The sequence below is a fragment of the Acanthochromis polyacanthus genome, chromosome 17 (genome assembly GCF_021347895.1).
Source record: "Acanthochromis polyacanthus isolate Apoly-LR-REF ecotype Palm Island chromosome 17, KAUST_Apoly_ChrSc, whole genome shotgun sequence".
In the NCBI taxonomy this organism is placed as follows: Eukaryota; Metazoa; Chordata; class Actinopteri; family Pomacentridae; genus Acanthochromis; species Acanthochromis polyacanthus.
In genome coordinates, this window is record NC_067129.1 from 9,250,982 (window position 1) to 9,278,060 (window position 27,079).

Here is a 27,079-nt window from a genome sequence, read left to right on the forward strand (position 1 = left end):
TTAAATTTACAGAACATGTAAGACCGTGTGTTGGTGACAAACAGTTTATCTGTGTGTTGTGTTTCTCTGACTTTGTCTGATTTTGGGCTTCAGCATGCGTCTCTGAAACTCTACTATCCTTTCCTCTGATGTCTTACACTGAAGTAATCTGGTTGGGTGAGATTTCTTCACAAATGAGTTTCAGCTAAGAGGCAGTGCTTGAAAACTCCTCCTCTGATTTCCCCTTAAACAACAAAGCCAGTCAGTCAAGAAGCCATTCTCAACTTCCCTTCTGAGTGGGTCATAAGAACCACTACTTTCTCTATCGCCTCTCACAGATAAATTACTTCGATCCTCGGGAACGTAATTCTTTGAAGAGATCGAAGGAGCTTCAGCATGGTGTCCGGCGGACGACAGATCTTGGGTTTGGCGCTGGCCACCTTCGGCTTCCTGGGGAGCATCATCATCTGCGCTCTCCCCACCTGGAAAGTCACAGCCTTCATCGGTGCCAACATCGTCACCTCTCAGGTGATCTGGGAGGGTTTGTGGATGAACTGTGTGACGCAGAGTACTGGTCAGATGCAGTGCAAAGTCTACGATTCTCTGCTGGCTTTACCCCAAGACCTGCAGGCTGCCAGGGCGCTCACTGTCATCGCCATCATCGTCGGGGTCTTTGGGATCCTGCTCGGTGTGGTTGGGGGCAAGTGCACCAACTTTGTGGAGGATGAAAGGCAAAAATCCAAAGTGGCCATCGCTTCTGGAATCGTCTTCCTCATCGCAGGCCTCTTGGTGCTCATACCTGTCTGCTGGACTGCCAACACCATCATTCGCGATTTCTACAACCCAGTTCTGACCAACCCTCAGAGGAGGGAGTTGGGGGCTTCGCTCTACATCGGCTGGGGCTCCGCTGGGCTGCTCTTCTTGGGTGGAGGGCTCCTCTGCAGCTCCTGTCCCAACAGAGATGAGACTGAGTATGATGTGAAGTACTCCAAGGCTAAGTCTGTGGACAGCAGCAGAGCTTATGTTTAGACATCCAGCAAGACAGATGAGATTCTGTGAAAGTTTCCTCTTCTGTTTGTCCTATGAAGATGAGTCCACCAGTTAGAATGACTAGTCTGAAATGTGCTTAAAATAGATTGAAATGTTTGCAGTATGAGTGTGTAACTTAAGTGTCTTTAAAATCTTCAAAACATTCCTACAGAAAAAATAATGTTGTAAAATGTGCTGTATTGATTCTGTGTTCGTGAATGTATGCTTTTTTGTTTATTTTACACTATTGTGTACACTTTTTTAAACAGTTTTTTCTAATAAGTTTTTGTTTATGTTATTTGTTATGTCCACTTCTAACATTCTCTGTGACCCCTGTGAGCATGTGTGTATTAAATATTGTTATATGTGAAATCTAACCTGATCTTTGGCTACTTTTTCTTTATCGAAGTGGTTGTCTATAGATCGTGTGATTGATTCTCATTTGAATTTCCCTCAGATTTTGTTTGGCTATTGTCTTTTGTTCCCTCTGTATAATTGTTTTTCCATTCAAATCTAAGTCAGCTCTAAGTCACATTTATGAGCATGTGAGATAATGCACATCATAATTTTTACCGACTTGTCAAGCCGGCTTTTTATTTTTTTTACAGAAATGACAAATGCCTCAAGAAACTAGAACCGTGGTTTTGCTAGAGTTCAGGAAAGAATCTTTACAAACGGGTTATGTGACAGCATCCTGCCAAACATGACGAAAAAAACAGACTGAATGACAACTGGATGGCGCTTGTAGAGTTTTATGCTATTGTTTTATACTATTGTTGCACCCCAATACACTTGATTCTCTGCATTTTTAGGTTTTGCTTCCAACGAAATTTCCGCTCTCCAGAAATGAAAAAAAAATGGAAAAGGGTCCAAAAATTATCCCTCTGGAGTTTGCAAGGACAAGAGAGATTAAAGATTATTTTGAGCCTTATTAAAGAGTTTGGTTTGGCATTGTGTGTGCACGTGTGTGTGCACGTGTGTGTGCATGTGTGTGTGCATGTTTGTGCGCATGTCAGAACGGAAGAGCTTTGCATGTTTCAAACAGGTTATTCTGCACAAGAAATGCTGCCAGAGTGAAACTGGTTTCTGCCAGGGTATTGTGTTCCAAACTGCTCTCCTCTTGTTGCACAAATATGCTCTGCACGCACACATTATTCACAGACATCGCCAGTAGACAGAGTCCACTGAGCTTTATCCATCCATCCATTCTCTATACACCGCTTTATCCTCACTAGGGTCGCGGGGGGTGCTGGAGCCTATCTCAGCTGACTCGGGCAAAGGCAGGGGACACCCTGGACAGGTCACCAGTCTGTCGCAGGGCTACATATACAGACAAACAATGACACTCACATTCACACCTACGGGCAATTTAGAATAATCAATTAACCTCAGCATATTTTTGGACTCCCGCGACCCGAGTGAGGATAAAGCGGTGTATAGAGAATGGATGGATGGATGGATATTTTTGGACTGTGGGAGGAAGCTGGAGTACCCAGAGAAAACCCACAAATGCACAGGGAGAACATGCAAACTCCATGCAGAAAGATCCCAGGCCCACCCCGGGATTTGAACTGGGGATCTTCTTGCTGCAAGGCGAAAGTGCTAACCACTACAGCACTGTGCAGCCCCTGAGCTTTATATATATTTGTATATTTAATTTTTAATCAAATCAAATCAAACTCCTGTTTTAATCAAATTCTGCATCTCTGTAGAAGGATGGTGTGTGAACAAAAAAGCTACAACAAGCAGCCACTCATGAGACCGCATCCTGTAAACATATTTCATGCCCATAGGCCTTTTGTTCTTTCTGCTTTATCCAGCGTTTGTTGTTTCCAAAATAATCTCATCAGCTGAAGATAATGAGGGAGGGAATAGATGATGTCACTGCCATTTCTCTCTCCGCGCTCTCTCTACTTTTCTGTCAACCTCCTCCCCTTTCTTTTCCCTATAGAGTAGGTGTGGTGCCTGAACAGCTAACCAGTAGCACACAGGCAGCTGCACAGGTGACAAAAAAGACTCTCAGGTAGAGAGGAGGGGACAGCAGGTTGGGATACAAAGGGGGAGGGACAGAGACAGGTGGAAAATAGGCTGTAAACAAATGAGGAGAGGCTGAACTGAGACACACCTGAAGTCAAGTAAAAAGCCACTGAAAGCAGGACGACCAACCGAAACAGACAGAAAGCGCTCTGCGTTCCTGAGACTTTACAACGTTGCAACTGTAGCGACAGAAAAATCTGCACAAAAATGGAGGCGTACGAAAATAGCAACACATGCTGAGAACAGAGAAAGAGACAAGAGCAGAGACGAGTGACCGGGAACGCCAGGAGTGAAGCAAAATAAGCTGAAATCAAGAGAAACATCAACTGTCTGTGAGGATTCCTCTTTGCTTCACCTCCACACAATGGCCTCCATGGGGATGCAGATGTTGGCCAGTGCACTGTGCCTCCTGGGTTGGGCAGGGGTCATCATTAGCTGCGTACTTCCTATGTGGAAAGTCACCGCCTTCGTGGGCAGCACCATCGTCACCTCCCAGACCGTCTGGGAGGGCATCTGGATGACCTGCGTGGTCCAGAGCACCGGCCAGATCCAGTGCAAACCCTACGAGTCCCTCCTTGCTCTGGGCTCCGACCTCCAGGCCGCCAGGGCTCTCACCGTCCTCGCAATCGCTACAGGCAGCGTAGGCCTCATTCTGGCCTTCGTTGGAGGAAAGTGCACTCGCTTCTTGGATGAAGAAGGATATGGGGTCAAGGGCAAGGTGGCTGTAGCAGCAGGGGGTGTGCTGATAGCCACAGGGGTCCTCTGTTTGATTCCTACTTCTTGGGCAGCCGGAGTGGTGGTGAGGAAGTTCTACAGCGCTTCCATAGATGCTCAGCGGCGGGAGATCGGAGCCTGTCTGTATATTGGCTGGGGAGCTTCCATCCTGCTTATTCTGGGAGGGGGTTTGTTCATCAGCTCAGCGTGCCCCATCAAAGCCCATGACGTGGACAAGAGCCCCTCCGTCCGCTACCTGGTGGTCCGTTCCTCCAACGGGTCGACCCAGCCGGGGTCTCATCACAGCAGGGTACCATCGGGAAAGTCTCAGCCCATCGGAGCGACTACGAGGCCTCAGCAGTACACGAGGCCTCCGTGGGAGGATGAGCCAGATCAGGGCTCAAGACAACAGTCAGAAAGATCATGGGCACCATCAACAAAGTCACAAATGAAGAGACCGGAGTCGATAAAATCTGAACACAGTGAGGCTCCGTCCACAAAGTCTCAGCTGAAACGAGTAGAGATGGAAGAGACTTTATCAGTCAAGAGTGAAAATGAGGATGCATCTTCAAACCCAGCAAGGACATACCTATAAGATGACCACATTCTTATTAATATGCTCTTATGTTTACACACATAATACAGTTTACTATAACTAATAGTTATTTAGAAGTAGTAGTTTGCTGATTTTGTGTTTGTTTATTTACATGAAGTAGTTCAAGAGTTCAGAATTTTATTTAGCTATAACTATACTTTGTAAAGTTTAGTTTTTAAAGGACAGAAGGAAAAAGTTCTGGACTACTTTCATCAACATGAAGGAAAAACACAGCTTTAATAGGCTGCATGTGAAAGACTGACCACCAAGTAAATCAAGTGAAGTGTGTCTTGTTTTTCAAAATGTTTTACTAAACATTGCTGAAAACACATTTTGACATGTCAGGGTGAAACATCACACTGGTATCACCTTTTTCTATCTCTGTTTAAATGCCCTAAATGAAGATAGGTCAGTCTGCATTTAGACTATTTAGGATTTTGTTTATGTTGGACATATGACAACAACATGCAACATGAGCAAAGAAGTGGCTACACAATTGTGCTTCATTTTAGTTTTTTTTTTAAATGATAGCATTACATTTTTTAATATGACCATTTGCTGATTTCATGAATTTGTATCTATGAAAAAGTCCACTTCTTGCATATAAAAAGCTTTTGTTGTTTTGTCATATTCAACAGGGTTTCCTGTAAAGACTATACTCTTTGTCACAACTGTGAAATATCAATGCATTTTTATTCATTTGCACAGATCACTGAATTCTCAATAAATAACTGTAATTTAACCATGCAAGTTACAGCATCTTTCCACTTATCTAAATGCAATGAAAATGCAAAAAAAAAAGAGGCTTTGAGAATCCCCCTGGACTTTCAGTCCTGTTTGTGCTGTTAAAATCCACAGGACTAACTGGTTTGACAGAGAGTGTGATTACAAAGGGGGTGTGAGTGCTAGAGGAGGAAGCATTGTGTGTTTGTAGAGGATTCCAACATTTAGTTTCAGTGAATCATGTGGATGAAACATGTTACTTGTTTTCCTTCACAAGATGTGTTGTATCATCAATATCGATTCATAACACAATGCTGTCAGTCGTCCAAAATGCAGAATACAAAAGCTTTATTGTAATGAAGACTCTCTATTCTGTTGTTAGGGACAGGTATATGAACATTTAAACAAAACAACAATGAAAAGACATTTTAAGTACTAAATACCCTGAGAAAAACAGACAACAAATAGCAAAAATCTGTTAATAGAGCAAAAATAAAACTATGAAGTGAGGCGAACATCCATCCATCCATTCTCTATACACCGGTTTATCCTCACTAGGGTTCACGGGGGGTGCTGGAGTCTATCTCAGCTGACTCGGGCGAAGGCAGGGGACACCCTGGACAGGTCGCCAGTCTGTCACAGGGCTGCAGACAAACAATCACACTCACATTCACACCTACGGGCAATTTAGAGTAACCAATTAACCTCAGCATGTCTTTGGACTGTGGGAGGAAGCCGGAGAACCCGGGGAAAACCCACGCATGCACAGGGAGAACATGCAAACTCCATGCAGGAAGATCCCAGGCCCCGGCCGGGATTTGAACCGAGGATCTTCTTGCTGCAAGGTGAAAGTGCTACCCACTAACACACTGTGCAGCCCTGAGGCGAACATATTAATGTTTTAAAAAAAATGCTTTTACTACTCGACTGAAACTGAAGAAATCAGTGACTGTAAAGCAGTTACTGATATTATTACAAGATGCACTATAAGGTCTATATTACTTTTTTTACATTCACTTTTAGGGAGGTTAAAATCATCTCTGAAGTGACAAATATATTGAATTTGTACACTTCCACAGTTTTTTTTATGGCTGCACCGTTTTATCAAACACAAATATTCACGTTGCATCATTTTATACACATTTTCTATCAAATTGTCCCTGGCGTGTTTGTTATTTGGTGCATGTAGATCTATAAGAAGGATTTGTGGATTTTTAAACTATGTTTGGCTGCAGACCTTCATCCTGTAGGTATTTATGCTCCTATCAGGGCTCATGCTGATGAAACACTGACATCTCGTGGTCAGTGCTGCATGTCAACACCTCACCTTTGGCTCACTAAAATACACTGGATTGTGACAAAATTGTATGAAATAGCAGCTCATGTTAGAAAACATTTCCAGAAATATGCAAACAGTATATTGAACAAACAGTAACTGAGCAACAGTTTTAACTATTTAAGTCTCTACTAACAATCCATTATATGTATTACACACACAGTTTTATACCAGCAGATGTTTTAATTGGGGGAAAAAATTATTACATTTTACATTAAAACATTTTGTTTGCAAAATATATAGCAAGACATTGTAAAAAAACAAACAAACACTGGCATTGTAAGTTTGCATTGATAGCACCATCATACTTTGATTTTGGAGACTTGAGCACTTGAGCATTTTTCTTCCAAGTCTGTAGATTATGGTGCAACATAAAGCTTCTTATAGATACTGTGCAAATCTTATGACAGCTCTTTGGAATTACTATGAACATGCCATCAATTAAAAATAGATTAGATTTCTTGTTTCCAAGCCAAACAAGAACAACTTAATTTGGAAAAAGTAATATTTTGCTTGCTTTGTGAATATTGTTCATTAATTGTGCGATTTTTTTCTGCTAAAATATTTATTTGTCGATTCAACTTTCAGCTAATAGTTTCCATTTTTTTTATAGATCACAAATAGTTCAGCAAGCAATTTCAGGTCTGTATTGATACTATCACTTCACAGTTTTAGCTGTTTATATATAAATTTAGGCATTCATTTCAACCATTCATTCACCTTTTCCACTATTACTTTTCATTTTTAGCATTTATGTAGGTAAGTACCCCAGAAGTACCCTTTATGGTACTTATCCCTTGTTGAGGATCGCTGATTTAGACGACATTGCTAGATAATGTGATATTTCTATTTTTCCCAATATAATGAGTTGCTTCTTACTTGTTTTTCCAATACTAGACCAACTAAAATATGTTGTGTCATCTGTGCTGCTGTGATTCTTGAATACTTGGCCACTGCTCCTAAGGCCACATCCAGAGTAACAGCTGCTGCTCGGTCACCGGTAAAATGGATGCAGACACTGCTCGCTGCTTGAATTGGTGCACTGGAGTCCAGGACAGCCACATCCTAAACAGACACCAAACCTCTTGACCTTGCAATGAATGAAAGGCCTCATTGGTAAGTAAACTGAGGAATCAGTATAGTAACTTTATCTCAGAATAATTACGATTTTTAAGTAACAAATATACAACAATAAACATATTTTAATGTACAAAGGGTTGTAATACAATGACCATTTACTCCATCTCTCTCTACAAACCCCTAATCCTATTTGTGTGCTTGTTTTCAGCAGGGTTGGTGAAATCGTTCACTTCAGCACAGATAAGAGTATGACACGACAGCTAATGATATCATTTTTATTTTAGGCAGTAATTGTGTCCTGTAAAAGGTGTCAGATAAGGAAAACTCATACATTTGTGTTCTTGAGGGATTGTAGAGGGGAAATATTTTGTCTTTAAATCTGGAGGGCTCACAGTAGTGTAACCACATGCACTACACAAGTACTGCACCATAGAAAGGACGGGTGAAATATGACACTTTTTGCTTTATGTTTTAACTTACAAGATATGGTTTATTTTTTAAACACTGGCTAAATTACCCCTCTCAACAAAGCACATTAAAGTAGCATTTATATGTAATATATAAATATGAAGTATCTCAAAAAATGTAATATAACATTGAGCACTGATTTTACCAATAGTTCTGTACTTTACTTAATGTGAGGCAGTCACGTGGACACTTTTAAATTGTTCAGCATATACTTTAACTTACTCTTTACTAAAGATTTAGCTCCTTATTTTGTACTCAACACCTTGACTGGAGTTTAAGCTAAAATAACTCTGTAGATCTGCTCCTTGAAGGACCTCAATTTGAGTCTAAATGTATACATGTAAGCCATTCAAAATAGCTTAAAAAATTACATTACCTGATCATGGTTCTCTTCCCAAGCTTGATATAAAACAATATTATCACTAAACGTAACTGATGCAACCATGTCTTTCTCTGCATTATTTCTGTCTGATGAGATAAGAGAATAAAACTCACAAGTGTAAATTCTGCACAGAAAAATAAAAGTTCCCACACAACTGGGAAATGGCAATTATTTAGGTCCTGAGAAGTAAGTCATATCCCTGAAGTTATTATAGATAATAAAAAAACACTCCTGGGATGGAAGTCAAAAGATGAAAATAAGACAAAAGAAAACAACTCCTCTCCAAACCGATAGTTTCTCACAGTTAAAAACAGAAAACCCTGTGTTTTGACTTCTGCATAATAAACATCCACTATTAATTATTCTTCTCTTAATTTTTTATCAGGATTTAATTATTTGCATTGTCTTAACACACACACTTCTGTTTCTCACTTAGCCACAAATGTTTTTACTTTAGCCTCATGCTTAGACTCATGTGTGACCAAACATCAGCTACTCTCATCACTGCCACTGGTTGTATATGCAATAAATTTCCTCCAAGAGTGGCACAGCGTTATCTTGAGACCACCAGAGGTCTAATCAGGGTGTCCTCTAGTGTTGGCCCAAAATTAACATTCTCTACTAGTACTTTGTTTAGTTTAGAGTTTGATACATTTGGAGTCTGAACTGGTCCATCCTGCCTCCAAGAATTAGCCATTATATATACAGAGACTATTTACACAGAGAGAACCGTACTTTGATGAATGTTTTTTCTCCCTCATCAACATTACTCTTATCTGCTGGTTTGACCTTCATAAAAAGTTATAAACTTCCATCCTGTATATTCCAAGAGGTAAAGGCTGATGTTAGCTGTTGTAGATTAAAAACATCCATCCGTCATCTTTACACCACTTAGTATTCTGTAGAGTCACAGGGAGGCTGGAGTGTATCCCAGCTGACAGGGTGAAGGCAGGGTTCACTCTGGACAAGTTGCCAGTCTATCGCAGGGACAATTTATAATCACCAGTCAACCTCAGTCTGTTTTAATTTATTTATTTGACCTTTGTTTTACCGGGTAAAAATGTTTAAGAATCAGTTCTCATTTGCAAACATGACCTGGCCCAGAGGTACCAGCAAATACACATGTAAACCACAGACACAAATTGACATATAAACATAACAAAGAACAACACTAAACAAGTAAGAAGCATGTGCATGAAGTGTAGAAAGTGTGTGTGTGTGTGTGTGTGTGTGTGTGTGTGTGTGTGTGTGTGTGTGTGTGTGTGTGTGTGTGTGTGTGTGTGTATATATATATAAGTATGCATGTAAGTAAAGTCAGAAGTGATCAGCAGGAGCATCAGTCAACTACATTCTGCTGGAGTTTAAGCTTGAAGGTGGAGAGTGGAGTCAAAGTTGCAAGTTTGAGGGTGTTTTGTAAAGAGTTTCGTCATTAGCTGCTGATTAGTACCGGGGCTGATGAGATTGATGTATTCACTAGTGTGATGTGGATTATGGGTGGGGTGAAGAAGAGAGAACAGGTAGGGAGGTGTCTTGTCTAGAATAGAATAGAATAGAATAGAATAGAATAGAATAGAATAGAATAGAATAGAAAAGAATAGAATAGCTTTATTGTCATCAAACAAAATGAAACCAGTGGTGTAAAGATCACAGTGGTGAATGTGGAAGGGTGTGTTCGGGTGTGTGATAAAGAGTGTCCAGTGAGCCTATTTTTGGACTGTGGGAGGAAATATCCGGTGAGAACAGGCAGGCACAGGAGAACATGGAACAGGAAACAAATCCTCTAGCTGTGAGATAGCAGTGCCAACTACTGATCCCCCATGCTGCCCCAGGTTAAAAACAGCCTTTTTAAAACTTGGGAGTTGTTTTTATTCCCTATTTGTCTGGCTGAAATAGGAAATCAATGTGGGCATTGTCAAAGACATGAAAGAAGCTGCACATTTTGCCACTGGAGGATCTGTGTAGTCACTCCTGGAGGTGCAGGACACACATCTGGGAAAACTCTTTGAACGCACATTAGAAATGTAAGAATCTGACAATGTGACGCCTGACTTAGACATAAAACAAAAATTGATCAGGTTGCATTTTCTGCACCAGCAAGTTTTGTTAGTTAAACTGCTAAACTGCTGATCTGGCTTTTGGATCCTGGAGAAACACTCTCTCGTTATGATGACAATAAAGCTTCATTTGATTTGATTTGATTTAACAACAAAATAATTACATTCTGTAGAACCTTTCAAAACTGCAGTTATATGTTGCTTTACAAAAAAGCAACAATAAAGCACAAACAAAAAGACAATTGAAAATTAAACAGGACATTATAAAATATTATCCAAATGCTAATCTCTCCAGGCAGCTTTTTAAACAAAGGCACTGAGTAAGCTGCTCTGAGTAAAAATGAACAAAGCACAAAATCAAATACACTATATTGCCAAAAGTATCACCCATCTAAATAATCAGAATCAGGTGTTCCAATCACTTCTATGGCCACAGGTGTATACAATCAAGCACCTGGGCATGAAGACTGCTTTTACAAACATTTGTGAAAGAATTAATGGATTGCTCTCAGGAGCTCAGTGAATTCCAGCGTGGAACTGTGATAGGATACCACCTGTGCAACAAATCCAGTCGTGACATTTCTTCGCTCCTAAATATTCCACAGTCAGCTGTATTATAAGAAAGTGGAAGTGTGTAGGAACCACAGACTGTATATAAAGATGGACGTAGCATCTGGCTCCAAAATTGAAGCCTACCCGGAAGTGTCAAAAACTTGTAATATCACGCCGTCCGCTAGGGTTGGCTCCAAAAAGCTTTTGCTCCATAGACCCCAATTCATTTTTGGAAAAAATAAAATTTGACAGACTGATTTTCTACAGCTCAGGATTTTTTTCCTGTTAGTTTTCATGGTCAAAATGAGAGATCAGGTGGCCGATCTTAAAATAAATCAATACTGAATTTTAAATAAATCATTAAAGTTGGCAGAACCAGGGGGCGTGGCTATACTTGATTGACAGTCCCATTGACTGGTCCTGCCCCTAGTTGCTCTCCAGTCCAGCCTGTTTGATGACGCTTTTTACGTCACTGGCTCCAAAAAATCCAAAATGGCGACCTTGAAGTAGCAAAATCCGGGCTTCATTTTCTCGGCGTTGAAACCAACGGGTGATGTCACAGTTAGTTCACACCGGGTGGGAACGACAGCAACTCAGCCACCAAGTGGTCGGCCACATAAACTGATGGAGCAGGGTGCCAAGAGGTGGCCAACTTTCTGCAGAATCAATCACTACAGACCTTCAAACTTCATGTGGCCTTCAGATTAGCTCAAGAACAGTGCTTCAGGAGAGAGCTTCATGGAATGGGTTTCCATGGCCGAGCAGCTGCATCCAAGCCATCTGGCAATCTGATGGACCAGTCTGAGTTTGGCGGTTGCCAGGAGAATGATACTTGTCAGACTGCATTGTGCCAAGTGTAAAGTTTGGTGGAGGGGAGATTATGGTGTGGCCTTGTTTTTTAGGAGCTGGGCTCGGCCCCTTAGTTCCATTGAAGGGAACTCTGAATGCTTCAGCATACCAAGACATTTTGAACAATCCATGCTCCCAACTTTGTGGGAACAGTTTGGAGCTGGCCCCTTCCCCTTCCAAAATGACTGTGCACCAGTGCACAAAGCAAGGCCCATAAAGACATGGATGACAGAGTCTGGTGTGGATGAACTTGACTGGCCTGCACAGAGTCCTGACCTCAACCTGACAGAACGCCTTTGGGATGAATTAGAGTGGAGACTGAGAGCCAGGCCTTCTCGTCCATCATCAGTGTGTGACCTCACAAATGAGCTTCTGGAAGAATGGTCAAAAATTCCCATCAACACACTCCTAAACCTTGTGGACAGCCTTCCCAGAAGAGTTGATGCTGTTCTAGCTGCAAAGGGTGGACCAACGTCATATTGAACCCTATGGATTAAGAATGGGATGTTGCTTACCTTCATATGGGAGTCAAGGCAGGTGAGCGAATACTTTTAGCAATATAGTGTATGTTGAATGGTGATATCATAACTTTAAACTTTTTTTTTTAAAGAGTCTAAGGTAAAGTTCCTATCTATGTAAAGACTTTAAAGTCCACAGGGATGAAATGATTATTAGTTTTCAACTAGCCTTTCTGAACACCAATATCAATGCACTAAAGTCACACAGTTATCTGTCATTTATTACAAGGTGCTCATATCTATACATGCATGTTCTATGAAGAAGAGTTCACTGAATACCCACAAGATACTGCTCATCTGTAGAGGAACAATCACATTTTTTGCAGACCAGTTTTATTGCAACATGTACATGTATGCTGTTATATCCAAATCTGAAACAATTCGACATTTCATATATTAAATTTACATGATCTGTGAATGCAGTTTCACATCTTTGGTCCAGTATGAGACTGACAATGTAATAATAGCACCTTGCTGTCATGTCAGATCATTCCACACTGTTCTGCGCTGCGTTATACCTGTTGTTTCATATAGAGGTACACAGCACCAGATATGTAGCCATCCTCGTGTTCTGACACGGCTTTCTCCCAGTCTTTCACCTGAGTGACCTCTACACAAGTCCAGAGCCCTTCTTCCTCCATCTGCTTTAGCTCAGAGTCAAGGGCGGCTTTGTACTCCAGGTTGTCACGGTTAGTTCTGGTTGTCATGCAAATGTAGCCACCTAGTGGAAAGAGGTGACAGTGCAGTGGAGCTGAAGATACTGATTTACAACTGGCTGCACAGTTGCTCGGTGATTAGCACCGTCACACTGCAGCTAGAAGATCCCTGGTTTGTCCCGGCCTGGGCTCTTTCTGCATGGACTTTACATGTTCTCCCTGTGCATGGGTGGGTTTTCTCCAGCTTCCTCCCACAGTCCAAAAACATGCTGAGGTTAACTGGTAATTCTATTAAGTGATGTACAGATAATGTATGGATGGGTAATTTACAAAACTGAAGTGGAAACATCAAGAAAAAGTCATATTCTCACCTGGTTTGGTGGACTTGCACAGGTCTCTGACCACACAAACAGGAACCTGACCAACACTCAGTGCTCCAACAATCACAACCACATCAAATGCATTTTCTGGAATAAATGAAGAGGAGAGAGAGAAAATGAGATTATCATAGATTTAAAAGCAGAGCCCACAACTGCTGCCACTAATGCCAATTATGCTAGAGATCAATAATACTTAATAGCTATAATATCTGAAGTTTTTCTAAATAAGATTACAACATTGATCTCAGACAAATATGCAGGATCAACATAAAAACAACCATAGCTTTAAGCAGTGACTTATATGTAATTATAACATTAATAAGTCTGTCCCAGTCTCAAGCAGTGACAAACTAAAGTCACACAAAAACAGAATAAAATCACCTTGCCTGAGGTTCACAGACTGATCAATGGTCCAGGTGAATTCATAAAGACTTAATTACCCCACTGGACAGGCAGCGGCTCCTCTCCCAGCAGGAACTGCTTCAAGTCCTGGTACAAGCCGCTCTCTCTGGCCACCTCCAACATCGCCTCGCTTCCATCAATACCCACAAAATGGCCAAATCCATGATTCTTCAGCTGTGCAACAATAACACATACACTTCTTCATCAGTCTAATTGACAGTGGCAGGGTCAGTGCTGCTCAAAATCACAGGACACAGAAATGAAAAGAAATCACATCATAATAAAACAAACCAGATCAACAAGGGAATTCCACTTTATAGATTCACTGTGACAAGAATTTTTTTTTTTTTTCAAAATATTTAGTTTCTCGAAGCAGGAATCTTTTCTTTATCTGTTTTTACCTGTCTGGCCACCAGTCCTGTACCACAGGCCACATCTAGTAGGACAGCTGCTTCACGATCACCACGGAAATGAGACGAGATACTGTTTGCTGCCAGACGTGGTGCACGGTAGTCCAGAACAGCCACATCCTATTTAAAAGATGTGTTAGGAAAGAACAGAGGCTTTTACACCAGAATAAGGAGGCGAACTGAGCATATTTTTTGACTACGTGTATATATACTGTGTATACATGTGTGTGTATAAATGTGTCTTCAGATGATTACTAGAGAACTGAAGTGTGCACTGAACTTTGGCTAAATGTAGATAAAACAGAAGGTATTTGTAATTTTATAAAATTAGACAGACACAGAGCAACATTCTGATATACGTATATTGGACTGCAGTATTGTCTTAGTATATGTCTGCATACTACTGTTACAGCACCTCCTTTTTTCATGCCATGAAACCTCCGTTATCTTACCTGATCATAGTTCTCTGCCCAGGAGTTGTAGAAGTCAACCTTTTCTTTTGATGTGGTGCCTTTATGAGCTGATAAGATAACCGCTTTCACATTTTCAAACGCGTTAGGGACAGCCGACATTGTACAAATCTGTTCAACGGAATCACAGACAACAAACAGGAGGTAAGCAGTATCAATAAGAACAGATCATTCAGTATAAATTGTGTATGAAAATTAAAGACATCTTATGGCCCTTCATATTCTAACGAGCAGATTTACATATATTTCAGTTTTGATTTGATTTTACAGCAAAATATTTAGCCAAATCGAAATTACAATCTGATCAATACCTAATAAATTCTAAGAAACCAACTAATAATTTTCAATTTTATTTAAATTTTATAAACCATTACAGGGTTGCAACTAACAAATATTTCCCCATGTATTAATCGGTGCATTACTTTTATGTACATTATCAATAACAACAAAACAACCAATTCAAATTAACATTTGAGAAGCTAAAGGCAGCAGGTGTCTGACATTTTTCCGTCAAAACATAAAAAAAAATGTAAACAGTTGCAGATTCATTTTCTTTCAGTTGATTACAGTAATTCGTTGAGCAGCTAATTTTAAGTGGAAATCTGACCAAAGCCCAATCAATTCTGGGAAACTAACAGTTCCTTGTATTGTATATTAATCTGCAGTGTACTGTCATAGAATCTGTCGTCAACAACAAAAAGACAGCTGACTAATTTATTCATTCAACCTTTATTTAAACTCAGAATTCATTGACGTATGTGACGGGCTCATTTACAATGCAGCTGAGTAAGACAGTAGAAATTACACACATTTTATAAATCTAACTAATAATAAAACACATTAAACTGAGTAAAAATAAAAACATTAACTAGAGCATGAAAATAAAAAAGCATTAGAAACCTGAACTGCTATAAGGATAAAAATGAGTCCAGCTTTAGATTGCTCTGCATGGCACTCCAGGCTTACCTTCTAAAACAACCTGAAAAATGTGAGAACTACTGCAATGTAAATTACCATTAAGCTCAGTTGTGTAGTGCTAGTAAATGACATCAGACAATAATGACAATGTGACAATAAATTAGCATGCAGAGAGTCAGTGTTACCAACAATAGCCTCACGAGTGGCTTGTTTTTCAAGCAGCCTCTTCTACCCGTCCTCCCAGGCCACTCAATCAGTACGTAAACGAGTAATCTATCAAGAGTTGTTGCAGCAAACTGGACCAGGAAGAAGTAGGATTACAAGTCAGCTATTCCCTCAGTAGAGACTGGCAGTGAAGAAGCGTTCATGGCACTTTCGGCTTTTTCCTTCGCCTCGAAACAGTTTTTTGACTTCGCACTTGCTTTAACGTTTTGATGCCCTTCTACACTTTTAAAATAACCAGCAGCCACAGAGATAGTTTATGCCCCGGAGACAGTGCTGTTGCGTTCATCTCCACTATACTCTCAGTGTGAAAAGACATTATATAATATTTCCGACAACCAGTAAAGCCGGCATTCCACCGTTTGGATTCCCCCGTACATGCGCAGTACAGTCACTCCGAGCTGCTGTTCGTGTTCCCACCTGTAGAGCGTTTGGGAGTCAAAACAAAAGTCTGGAAAGTCGTCCTGGTCCTTAACAGCAAGCTAACTAGCCAAAACACGTAGCAGCCGAAAGCGATATCAAAGTTGCTTCCAAGTTGTTATCTGAGGCCACTCTAACATTGACAAGTCGTTTGGTTCGATGCGTTTAATCATGGAGGTCTCCCAAAAGTTCTTGTTTTGGGCCGTTTTCGTGGCATAGCTGGAAAGCTAACGCTGGTTAGCAGTATAGGTTAGCTTAGCATTGGTCTTCTCAACACAAAAACTCATCTTCTTTTTAGCCTTGTTGGACGGCAGAAGTTTGTGACTTTTCTCCCTGGTAATGGGCCTACTTTATATTGGAAATGCATGTTGTCTTTGAAAGAAAAGTTACCGTTTTTCTATAAACTGGCCAGGAAAGCTACTTTCTTATCGCTAAGTAGCTCAGAAACAGGACCCTTATGTGCACTTCTGGCCAATTGCTTAAAACTGTATATTGCGTTTAAATGAACCATTTAAATATCTATGTATGTACATCTTATCACTTTAAAAATGTGATATTTTGCCCTGAGAGCAGTTCTGTTCTTTCCCCACAGGTTTCTTTGACAGAAACTCCTCATAATGTCTATCCTAGGATTAAAGAAGAAACAGCCAAAGACTTTCAAAGTCAAAGTTATCACTATGGATGCTGAAATGGAGTTCAGCTGTGAGGTATGGATTTATTTAGACAACCCTTGAGCTTTAAAGAATGCTTTATCTGGATGGAGAACTGTATAACTTTCAAATCCAGGTCAATGTGTACAGTTGTATTGTGTATGTATGCATTTGTTTGTACACAACAGAAGTGGGTACAACTTTGTGCAATATCACTTAAATGCCAAACAATTCAAACTTGCATTAAATTACAGTAGATGCTGTACTTGGTAGTCAAACAGCAGGCCATTTATTCTTGTGTAAAATAAATAATTTGCTGGTTAAACTTGCTATATTTAAAATACAAGCCCTGTAGCAGCAAATTCTATACAACAAAGGTCAGTACATGTTTCATTCCTGAGGTTCAAGTCTTTAATTTTTTCAGTGCCTCAGATGTCCACCTAACATCTTAATAACAGACTTTTTCCTGTTCTGTTTTTACTGTGAATCCATGATGCAGGCTTGCAGACAGACACAGCAGATATGTCCAAAATTCAGAAAGTTCTGATTTTAACAGTGAATTTTTTTTAACCTTGGTCATGCCCATTTTCTAATTTAAAAGTCACAGGTGTACAAAAGTTTTTAGGTCTTTCTAACATATTTGGTTTTGGGTTGTTCATGTGACGGTTCTGTTTTGAATCCTTGAGCATTTAATTCAATTCCAAAAATGCATTTGTCCCCAAGGGGAAATAGGTTAAGTTGTATTGCTCAGGGGTGCACTCTCTTCTGTTTGATACTGTAGAATCATTTATTGGCTCCCATGAAAGCAGCCCTCTCAGATTCATGGGCAAGCAAACTGAAGAAAGGCCAGAGATCTCCCTGTACAGTAATAGTATTTGCTTTGCATAGGGAATGGTGTGCAGATATTTCAGAAGTCCTTGACTGTATTTGTTACAAATGTAGAGGAAAGACAGTCTAATCATGTTGCAGTACATGCATACATTCTGAAACATGTCATACAGGCTTTGAGTTTACCCCAAGACAAAAAAATGAAATGTCTACTTTTTTCCCACGAAGGTTAATGTTTCATCTCTTTAAATGAAGCGTTGTTAGCAGAGGTGTTTATACTTTAGGTGAGGTAGCATGGTTCCTAACTGCAAATCAGACACATCAAGATTTTACCATAATGTTCAGAGCGATGTACGTTATACAGATGGAGGATGGGATATTAACTAAAAATAATTACAGAACAACAGCTCTGGTTGGCTCACTGATCTCTTTGTCACTCACTGTTTTTCTCAGGTAAAGTGGAAAGGTAAAGACCTGTTTGACCTGGTGTGTCGCACTGTTGGTTTGAGGGAGACCTGGTTCTTTGGACTCAGGTATACAGTAAAGGACACCTATGCCTGGCTGAAGCAAGAAAAACGGGTGAGTGAGGGAGTAAACATGTGAAGGTCTAACTGTTAAATGAGGATGCAAAAAACCCACATGACTGACATTTGAGTGGCTGGAATGAGCTAATGTTTGACATTTTTGCTTGAGAAATTGCCGAATTGCAATTGCGCGGATAATTCAGCGAGAGTCTGTTCTAATAATCACGTTGTTGTGCACCTTTCCTCTTCTCTTCTGCTACTGTTTTTCTTTACTCACCAAGGTCCTGGACCAGGAGGTTCCCAAGGACTCTCCTATAACATTTCATTTCCTGGCTAAATTCTTCCCAGAAAAAGTAGAAGAGGAACTGGTCCAAGAAATTACTCAGCACCTCTTCTTTTTACAGGTAGTGTGGCTAGAGACATTTCTTAGAATAACCACAAGCCTGGTCTTTCAGTAGAATTTATGTCCATGTTCATGGAACTGATTGAAAAACTTTTTATGTAGTTCGATACATGTTCTCTCACATATCGTTGAACTCTTGTTTAGGTGAAGAAACAGATATTAGATGAAGAAATATTCTGTTCTCCTGAAGCCTCTGTACTGCTGGCATCATATGCCGTCCAAGCCAAGGTAGGAAAGCTGTGTGAGGTTAAAATCTTAGTTCATCTGCTGTAAAAACATCAAAACATTTTATCCATTGCAGTGTTAAATTGAAGTTCTGCTTTTGTATGGATACAACTGATCATATGGCAGCACATTCATGAGAATAACACTCACAAAACTGAATTTATTCCCTTACAACATAAATCTTTAGTATGATGTGAAAAATCAAAAAATCTATTTTTTTTGCAGTGTTTGAAATTAATGTTCTTTTTTTCATGTTTCCTCTTCAATCTCAGTATGGAGATTATGACCCAAACTTTCACAAGCCGGGCTTCCTGGCTCAGGATGAGCTTTTGCCAAAAAGAGTAAGTATTCAGATTCAGAAAACTTTATTTGTCCCCAGGGGGCAATTAGAAAAGACATGTTGAGCAGGCAGTGCAACAATGACGTAAGAAATTGTGTAAAAAAAAACAAAACAAGAAATTATAGATAAATAAACAAATAGGGATAAATATATACACTCAAGTGTAGACCAAGTAGTATAAGAATTAAAATAGAATTGCAAGAAAGGGGGAAAAAACACAACTTAGTAGCATACTAGTGCAAATGAACAGTGTAGCTGCAATAAGTCATAGTATGCAGTACTATGTGTGTATTTGACTGTCTACAAAAACTAGGTGTTCACTGTAGTATTTTTTTATTTGGAGTGCTTTATTATCTCATTAATTAGCCGGTGTTGGCGTGCTAGGATGCATGCTTTCAGTATATAATGTTTTTCCTGTGATGCCGTGTGTGCATCCCAGGTTCTGATGCAGTACCAAATGACAGCCGACATGTGGGAGGAGAAGATCACAGCCTGGTACGCTGAGCACAGAGGCATCGCCAGGTAGGACTGACCCAGGAGAGCCGAGTGAAGACAAATTTACACCTTTACTAAAGGTGTAGCTCTACATTCTGTAGTTGAGGTGTGATAAATGTATCACGGTTTCACATCTATTTCCTTCCTTATTTTCACATCATCTATACAGGGATGAAGCAGAGATGGAATATTTAAAGATTGCTCAGGACCTTGAGATGTACGGCGTCAGCTACTTTGCCATTACTGTGAGTGCAAATTACTGTGGCTCGATGTTCCGTCGATTTAGATGAACTTTTCACCATATTATGAAAAATGCAACCTTTTACATTACTGATGTGTTGGTTTGCATTTCTGTTTCCACATCATATCGACAGCAAAATAAAAGGGACACGGACTTGTTACTTGGAGTGGATGCTCAAGGTCTTCACATCTACAGCCCCAACAGCAAACTCAGCCCGAACAAATCTTTTCCTTGGAGCGGAATCCGTAACATCTCGTACAGTGAGAAGGAGGTAATTCCAAGCAGTGGGCTGACCGTTTTTCTTTCTTACTTCATTCAAGCTCTTTAAGTGGACATAAATTTGGAAATTATGCTTGAGTTATTTTTTTTTGTTTGTCGTTTCAGTGCAAAAGACAACTGATAAATGACAGTTTTTATTTTCTTGTTCTCATCACTTTTCTGCTGTCAATTAAGAAACCTCTCTTATTCATTAAGGCCAATTCATGGTTTCTGCATTTGCATATCCACAAGAGTTTGTGCGACATGTTTTTGTCATCTAGCTGTGTTTGTGCAGGTCCATACAAGTGGCACACTGCACACAATTGGTACCTTTGATCACATTTATATGTATTTCATGATGTTTTTACTTTGTTTGCACACATCCATGGCTCTGTTCTTGTTAAGTGATTGCACAGACTTTTCACATTTTTCATGTTATCTCACCTTCAGTAATGCACAACAGCTCTTCTACTTGCTTACAAGAAATCATCATTGTTTCCTAGTGCGGTGAGTTTGCAGCTGCCTGTGATCTCAGATGCTTAAACTATGGATTGGCCTTTATGGAAATGCGTATAACTGTTTATTGACAACTGCAATCATTCAATGAAAGATTTTCACTAACTGTATGGACTGAACTAAACATTTTTATCTTTGCACTGTTGCAGTTTACAATCAAACCCCTGGACAAGAAGAAAGACGTTTTCAAGTTCTACTCGTCTCAACTGCGCGTCAATAAGCTGGTCGGTTTGCTTCTTCATCCATGTAAATGCATGACTCTTGCAAAGTTACAAAAGTTAAATGAATTCTGTTACTGTTCATTTCGTGTCACTCTTTTGTGTAGATCCTGCAGCTGTGCATTGGGAACCACGATCTGTTTATGAGGAGGAGGAAGGTGGACTCAATTGAAGTGCAGCAGATGAAGGCTCAAGCCAAAGAGGAGAAGGCCCGCAAGAAGGTTAGTGCTCTCTGAACTTCACCTGAGCGATGAGAATATGAGATTAGGTGTGGTCAGTCTCTATTATTTGATCATGGCTAGTTGTTTTTACCTTCACTGGGTTTTTTGGCTTCCATCCAGATGGAGCGTCAGATCCTGGCACGGGAGAAACAAATGAGGGAGGAGGCAGAACGAGCCAAGGAGGAAATGGAACGAAGACTTTTCCAGCTGCAGGATGAGGCGCGACTGGCAAACGAGGCACTGGTGAGAGCCTTTCCTTCATATGAGATAATTGTTACATTTTCCAGGATGCGCTTTTATTTGGCCAGCACGTCCGTGTTTCATGACAGAAGAAGTGATAGAAATTCTCCCAAGAAAACCATGAATAACCTGATTGTTATAGCTTCATGTCCTCTGTTTTAGAGCCAGAATCCTCCATCAGGCTGAATCTAAATCCTCTTCTTTAAATACAATCTTATTAAATGTGACAATTGGTTTTCTACAGCTGAGATCTGAGGAGACAGCCGACCTGCTAGCAGAGAAGGCCCAGATTGCTGAGGAAGAAGCCAAGCTGTTGGCCCACAAGGCTGCAGAAGCTGAGCAGGAGAGGCAGAGGTTAGAGGTCACAGCCATGAAGACTAAGGAGGAGAAAAGGTTGATGGAGCAGAAGATGAGGGAGGCGGAGCAACTGGCTGTAAAACTGGTGGAGCAGTCTGAGCGGAGGTGTGAAATCATCTGCACTAGTGCTACCTAAAGCATTTCTTTAGGTTAATTATTACATCTGTTTGGCTTCTTTATGTGCAAAACGTTATTTTATGTCGTCCTCTCATGTGGTTTTAATTACTTTACAAATCAGAAGCTGCAGTTCAAACTTTATCAGCTGGTGAATCGGAACCCGGTTGCTGTTATGTAGAAATCCTTTAGACTCATATTGCAAGTTGCTCATCACTGTCTCTGAAATTTTATTTAATCCTAGTAAACCACACATGGTGTAACTGAGGTTTAAGTTTTGCAAGGTCGAATCTAGCTTCAGAAAGCATCCAGATCTTTTCGCTATTTGCTCATGCTTTGTTGTGTTTTTAATTTAAACAGATAAAATGAGCATCAGTCGACACTCAGTAGCCCACAGTGACAGAAGTAAAAACATGTTCTTAGAAATCTGTAAAATCTCATTCACACAGTATTCAGATCATTTGCTGTGACACATTAAATTGTAGTCAGGTGCATCCTGTTTGCTTTAATTATCCTTGAAAATGTGTCTAGAGCTTGATTGGGGTCCAGCTGTGACAAAGTGAATTGATTAGACAGAATCAGCAGATACACAGCTGTTTATATCCAAGATCCCACAATTCACCCCAAATGTCAGCACAAAGACTTAACGCCAACTTTTTCTGTATGTGTCCGCTATCTAACTGGAGGTTAAACAAATCCCAAGCTTTGCTTCAGTTCCACATCTTAAAAACCTGTTCAGTAAAAAAGCCATCACTATTCACACTTATTTCCACAGAATGCATGGAAGCACAAAGTGTTTACCATCCTGTTTACTAATAAGAGTGTTACTGTCGTCCGTCAGACTTAAACTAACCAAACCTCTGGTTGCAGGTTGAAGGAAGCAGATCACCTGAAACAGGACCTGACTGAGGCTAAGGACGCTGAGCGGAGAGCCAAGCAGAAGCTGCTGGAGATCACCAAAACTACATACCCTGTACGGCGATGATAAATTGCTGCTTCTTTTCTCTTTGCTTTTTTTTTGCAGATAAATGCATTATTTATTAGTTTTTTCTTTATAAAGTTATTGAGCAGCTCTGAGATATAAATCCACGTTATTACAGTGCAGTCATAAACGAAAGCCATTGATTCACTGCTGTGCTTAATAGAAAATTTATAATCTTTGATACTGCTATGGGATGAATCACCGTTTCGTGATTCTTATTTTTTGGGAGGAATTTTATTGTTTCACAAGTTAAGTCATTTATTTGTCTAAGTTACTGATTTGCTGCCACCCAGAGTTTCTTTAATGGGCAGTACAGAGGTGGTAATTCTTTCTCTGTACTGCCCATTTAATGAGGCCTAGGGAAGAGAATTGATTATTATTGATACTTAACAACAGACGTGTAGCAGCACACTAATGTATTTCTGTCTTTGAAAAGGACTGACAAATGACTTTTAGTAGAGACATGTTTTGTAGAGTCCAAGTTTGCAAAGGAAATGAACCATTTCACACAGTTCACAACTGAACTGACAAAACCATAGCACCAATCCTAAAAAAGGCAGGATGAGTGCTACCACTAATGTTAAAAGTTTTTATTTTAGTTTGAATGTGGATAGATCAAAATTGTTTCCTTTCATTTGTGCATTGTCACTCAGATAGAGAAACCTGTGAAGATGTGGCGACATTACTAAAACATGAGATATGCTGATAATGTTCACTTAGTTAAGTGTCAGTCTGTTTCATTGTGGTGCTCACTGTGATAATGTAATGTGCTTTGCCTTCACGAAAGTAGCTCCTTTCCTGATGTCTGTTTGCTTGTTTTCCAGCTCATAGCAGCCTACTCCACCCCTCCTGCTCCTCCTGAGGCAGCTGACTTGGGTTACGAATCAGCGTCTACGCGCCTCGACTTCAAGGACTCTGACATGAAAAGGCTCTCTATGGAGATTGAGAGAGAGAGGTGAGCTGGAGTTTGCATCCCCTGGAATGACACTTTAGAAAAGAGTGTTTGGCGCTGTATGTTGATGCTAACTTGTCGTGCATTAATTCAGGCTGGAGTACATGGAGAAGAGTAAACACCTGCAGGACCAGCTGAAGGAGCTGAAGTCTGAGATCGAGTCTCTGAAGCTGGAGGAGCAGCAGCAACAGGCCGGCCTCTACGGCCTCCAAAGTGAGGCGAGGGGATACGTCCAGGAGCCCGTCTACATACCTCACAGCAACGTATGTGTGATGACTGCAGATGATCTCCTTTTTCTCATCACTGCTATTATTATTATTATTAAAATTAATAATTTGTTTAACCTTGTGAATACCAAGGCATGCCGTCTAAAATTACACCAGTTATCAGAGCCGGACAGGGCTGACATCTAAACCACACCACATGTAATATTATTGAATACATCAAATACACTGGTATTGATATTACGTGACACTGTATACACATTTCTGAACATCTCTTTCACACAGCTCATACTTGTCTTGTTTTGCAGCGAAACTCTGCGTACATGTCTCAGATGGCCTTCTTTGAAGAAGTGTGATGCTGCTCCTGCAGGAGGAGGAAGAAGGGCACCGGCTGCTGCGCCTTAATGCTTTCTCAACACGTTCAGTTAAACACTAACAACCGACAGACACAGACGTACATACACCGTGAATGTGTGCTTTGGAATGACTTTAAATCTATCCACAACAACAGACTGACTCTAGTGTGGCTGCCTGCTAGGTCGTACCACCTGCTACACTCCAGCACCTTCAACGTGTCTTTTATAAATATAGAGAACACATAAATGTGTCACACATATCTAACACTGTTTCAGGATATGGTGTGGAACACGGATGTATGGCGGTTTGTGTGGTTTTAAGGGATTCTTAGCTGTAAGATGCTCAGATACAGAAATGTTTCTGCCTTACAACGTTTTGAAACAGGGATCTGGTTAAAAGTGGTCACAAACCAGCTTATGGCAAAGTCTCTTCATCAGATTTCATTACAAAAATGGGCTTTTTTCCAGTCTGGGGTGAATTTTGTAAATATGGAAGTTTTTGTTTATTTTCTTTCGAACTAGTAAATATTTCTCCAACTTGGCTACTACAAAATTTGATGTAGTAATTCATCAAAGAAACCCTAATTTCAGATTTACCAAGGTATTTCGAATTACCCTTTAAACACTAAATATGACTCTCGGTCAGCAATATGCAAAGTGAGCATTTACACTGAGATGTGGCTCATAAACGTCACTAATAAAAGTAGTAATTGCACACAAATGTCCACATCTGACAAGTGGATCTGTGCAGGGACAGTGTCTACATGGGACACCACTAACTATGTTAAATTCAGAGCTTTGTTTTAGTCCTCTGTATTTACTTGTTACATTTACTTCTTGAACTGGCTTTACTGATAACATTTAAGATCCCTTAATTGGTGTAGTGCCTCATCATGCTAGTGAATAGAAATGTAGTACACAGTTAGGAGATTGCTATTTCAATATTTTGTTCTTTAGACTGCTGATGTGCCTTGAACTTTATTTTTTTGCTTTTACGAGTTAAGATACTAAGGTTTCATTTGGTTTCATTGTGCTCATGTGTCTTAGAGCTGCTTCAACTTTGGGGCTGATATCTTCCTGAAACTAAGTTACAGAGCAGCAGATTGGTGGCTTTCCTTACCCCCCCCCCCCCCCCCCCCCCCCCATGCACTTCTCAGGGTTAGTGTTGGAGACAATCACTGCGGGTAGAATCACATTAGTTTCCCCTGAAGATATACAGTATAATGCCCAGTAATGTTTAACCTCAGTAAGTCCAATAGAAGTTTAAAGATGTTTAGTAGCGGTGCATGCACTGTATTTAACAAACGGAGAACTTTAACTCTTACACTTCTCATTACATCCTCAAAAAGGGAGAGGCTGGATGCCAAACATAGTGCCAGAGGTTCGGCCTGCTTGTTTATTTGGACCGGCCTATTGGGCTGATTTGATGGTGGACTAACCAGTGACAAATGAGGGGTTCATTATCAGTAACGCTAACCTTGGACTTGTGTAAATGGTGTTGTTTTTACTGAATTGTTCTTAAGTGCTTCAGTTTGCTCCTTTAACCTTATTTATTTGCGCTATAAATCCTCAGATAACATCATCACATTTTGTTGAGGTTCTGTATTGTGGGGAAACTTTTTGTCATTTAGTGTTAGTTTTGTTTTACTGTAATGAGATTATCCAACTAAATTCAAGTCCAGTGTTAAAATGTATTTTACACCTGAAAACTTTAAGAGGTTAGGAGTTTTGTTAATGATTTGTAACCTCAAGGTATTTTGTGTATATCATTTAATTACAGCAGTGATGATACAGCAGTGTGTCTTTTTCCTATTTGTGCGCACATTTGTTGGACTTGTCTCAGATGATTATGGTTTATTTTGACTCAGTAATGCTCCTCCATCAAGGCCACACAACCCTCTAAATATGACTTTTAATCACAAATCTGAAATCTGCACTGGAATGTGCATTAAAATACAAATTTTACAGGGAATCTGATGTCTGACTGGCTGATGGCGGCTGAAAGTTTTAAAAGTCCTGACCAAAAATACTCAAAGTGTGGACAAAGAGGAAACCTGCAACGTTTCATGTGAGTCAAACTCTTGACCGCTGAGTTATGGACATTTCTGTTTTGTTGTAGAGCAGTGTATAGGTTATTCAGGTCTGCTTTGAACTGTCGTCATTTAGGACTGAAAACTTGCGTTTTGTATGTTCCAGGTTTATACTTTGGTCCTTTGTCTTACATTCTTACATGTCTTTTTTTTTTTTTTTTTTTTTTAAATCAAGCATTTTTGTCACATCGACCGATATCTTTTTTCTTTTTTTTTTTCAGTGCCGATATCGATTATTTGTAGTCAAGGAGGCCGATAACCGATATCTGGAGCTGATTCATTTGTAGTAAAAGTGAAAATATTGCCATCAAAATTTTGGATAATACTAACTCCAAAACTTAATTTTGTTGAAATGCCTTTAAGCATATGTTTATTAAACAGCTTTTCAGATTTGCAACATGTTTAAATTTTTTTTTTTAATCTTTGGCCAGCCAATTATCAGTTGATCTCTAATTCGTATTGCCATTTGTACTGCAAAGTAATAATCAAACATAGTCAGTAATCATGATGTAAAGCATTTGGATCAATTTCCACTGACCATACAGTCACATATTTGCATATAAGATATGAAATTTGAAAGAATTATTTCAAGGAAGAGACTGTTCGTCAAATGGGGAAATACTGTAGCTTTGAGCATTACATGTGACTTAA

At 40.0% G+C, this 27,079-nt stretch overlaps 3 protein-coding genes across 7 annotated transcripts; 2 read left to right on the forward strand and 1 right to left on the reverse strand.

Moving 5' to 3' along the window:
- The first annotated feature begins 274 nt into the window (after positions 1 to 274).
- Positions 275 to 4,913, forward strand: LOC110960766 (uncharacterized). Its single transcript, XM_022208123.2, has 2 exons — positions 275 to 870; positions 3,407 to 4,913. Exons 1-2 carry the CDS (start codon positions 376 to 378, stop codon positions 4,352 to 4,354), a joined length of 1,443 nt encoding a protein of 480 aa, XP_022063815.2. The 5' UTR covers positions 275 to 375; the 3' UTR covers positions 4,355 to 4,913.
- A 117-nt stretch (positions 4,914 to 5,030) lies between these two features.
- On the reverse strand, positions 5,031 to 16,055 carry mettl27 (methyltransferase like 27). 4 transcript variants are annotated; one of them, XM_022208128.2, is made up of 6 exons: positions 15,738 to 16,055; positions 14,617 to 14,745; positions 14,156 to 14,284; positions 13,793 to 13,928; positions 13,344 to 13,439; positions 5,031 to 7,503 (listed from the first exon to the last, which is right to left on the reverse strand). In XM_022208128.2, the coding sequence occupies exons 2-6, from the start codon at positions 14,734 to 14,736 to the stop codon at positions 7,373 to 7,375; spliced, it is 612 nt and encodes a 203-aa protein (XP_022063820.1). In that variant the 5' UTR covers positions 14,737 to 14,745; positions 15,738 to 16,055; the 3' UTR covers positions 5,031 to 7,372. The 4 variants fall into 4 exon arrangements, with proteins under 4 accessions (XP_022063820.1, XP_022063819.1, XP_022063817.1 ...); XM_022208127.2 differs by lacking the exon at positions 5,031 to 7,503 and adding an exon at positions 9,362 to 9,877; XM_022208125.2 differs by lacking the exon at positions 5,031 to 7,503 and adding an exon at positions 12,520 to 13,037.
- Positions 12,088 to 26,825, forward strand: nf2b (NF2, moesin-ezrin-radixin like (MERLIN) tumor suppressor b). 2 transcript variants are annotated; one of them, XM_051937249.1, is made up of 17 exons: positions 12,088 to 12,335; positions 16,787 to 16,901; positions 18,126 to 18,251; positions 18,478 to 18,600; positions 18,744 to 18,827; positions 19,097 to 19,165; positions 19,604 to 19,686; positions 19,829 to 19,904; positions 20,034 to 20,171; positions 20,824 to 20,898; positions 21,000 to 21,113; positions 21,234 to 21,356; positions 21,598 to 21,815; positions 22,695 to 22,797; positions 23,631 to 23,761; positions 23,853 to 24,021; positions 24,291 to 26,825. In XM_051937249.1, the coding sequence occupies exons 2-17, from the start codon at positions 16,812 to 16,814 to the stop codon at positions 24,336 to 24,338; spliced, it is 1,770 nt and encodes a 589-aa protein (XP_051793209.1). In that variant the 5' UTR covers positions 12,088 to 12,335; positions 16,787 to 16,811; the 3' UTR covers positions 24,339 to 26,825. The 2 variants fall into 2 exon arrangements, with proteins under 2 accessions (XP_051793209.1, XP_022063821.1); XM_022208129.2 differs by lacking the exon at positions 12,088 to 12,335 and adding an exon at positions 16,186 to 16,530 and having other exon boundaries at positions 24,291 to 26,131.
- Positions 26,826 to 27,079: the final 254 nt, after the last annotated feature.

Bases quoted from the DNA above. Each gene is read 5' to 3' on its own strand.
- LOC110960766 (XM_022208123.2), top strand. From the start codon at position 376: ATGGTGTCCGGCGGACGACAGATCTTGGGTTTGGCGCTGGCCACCTTC. The intron at 871-3,406 runs ATCGGCTGGGGC...CTTCACCTCCAC, and splicing joins AGTTGGGGGCTTCGCTCTAC to ACAATGGCCTCCATGGGGAT.
- mettl27 (XM_022208125.2), bottom strand. From the start codon at position 14,736: ATGTCGGCTGTCCCTAACGCGTTTGAAAATGTGAAAGCGGTTATCTTA. The intron at 14,285-14,616 runs GTAAGATAACGG...TCTTTTAAATAG, and splicing joins GGGCAGAGAACTATGATCAG to GATGTGGCTGTTCTGGACTA. The intron at 13,440-13,792 runs GTAATTAAGTCT...CATTTATTCCAG, and splicing joins GCCGCTGCCTGTCCAGTGGG to AAAATGCATTTGATGTGGTT.
- nf2b (XM_051937249.1), top strand. From the start codon at position 16,812: ATGTCTATCCTAGGATTAAAGAAGAAACAGCCAAAGACTTTCAAAGTC. The intron at 21,357-21,597 runs GTGAGAGCCTTT...GGTTTTCTACAG, and splicing joins GACTGGCAAACGAGGCACTG to CTGAGATCTGAGGAGACAGC. The intron at 22,798-23,630 runs GTACGGCGATGA...CTTGTTTTCCAG, and splicing joins TCACCAAAACTACATACCCT to CTCATAGCAGCCTACTCCAC.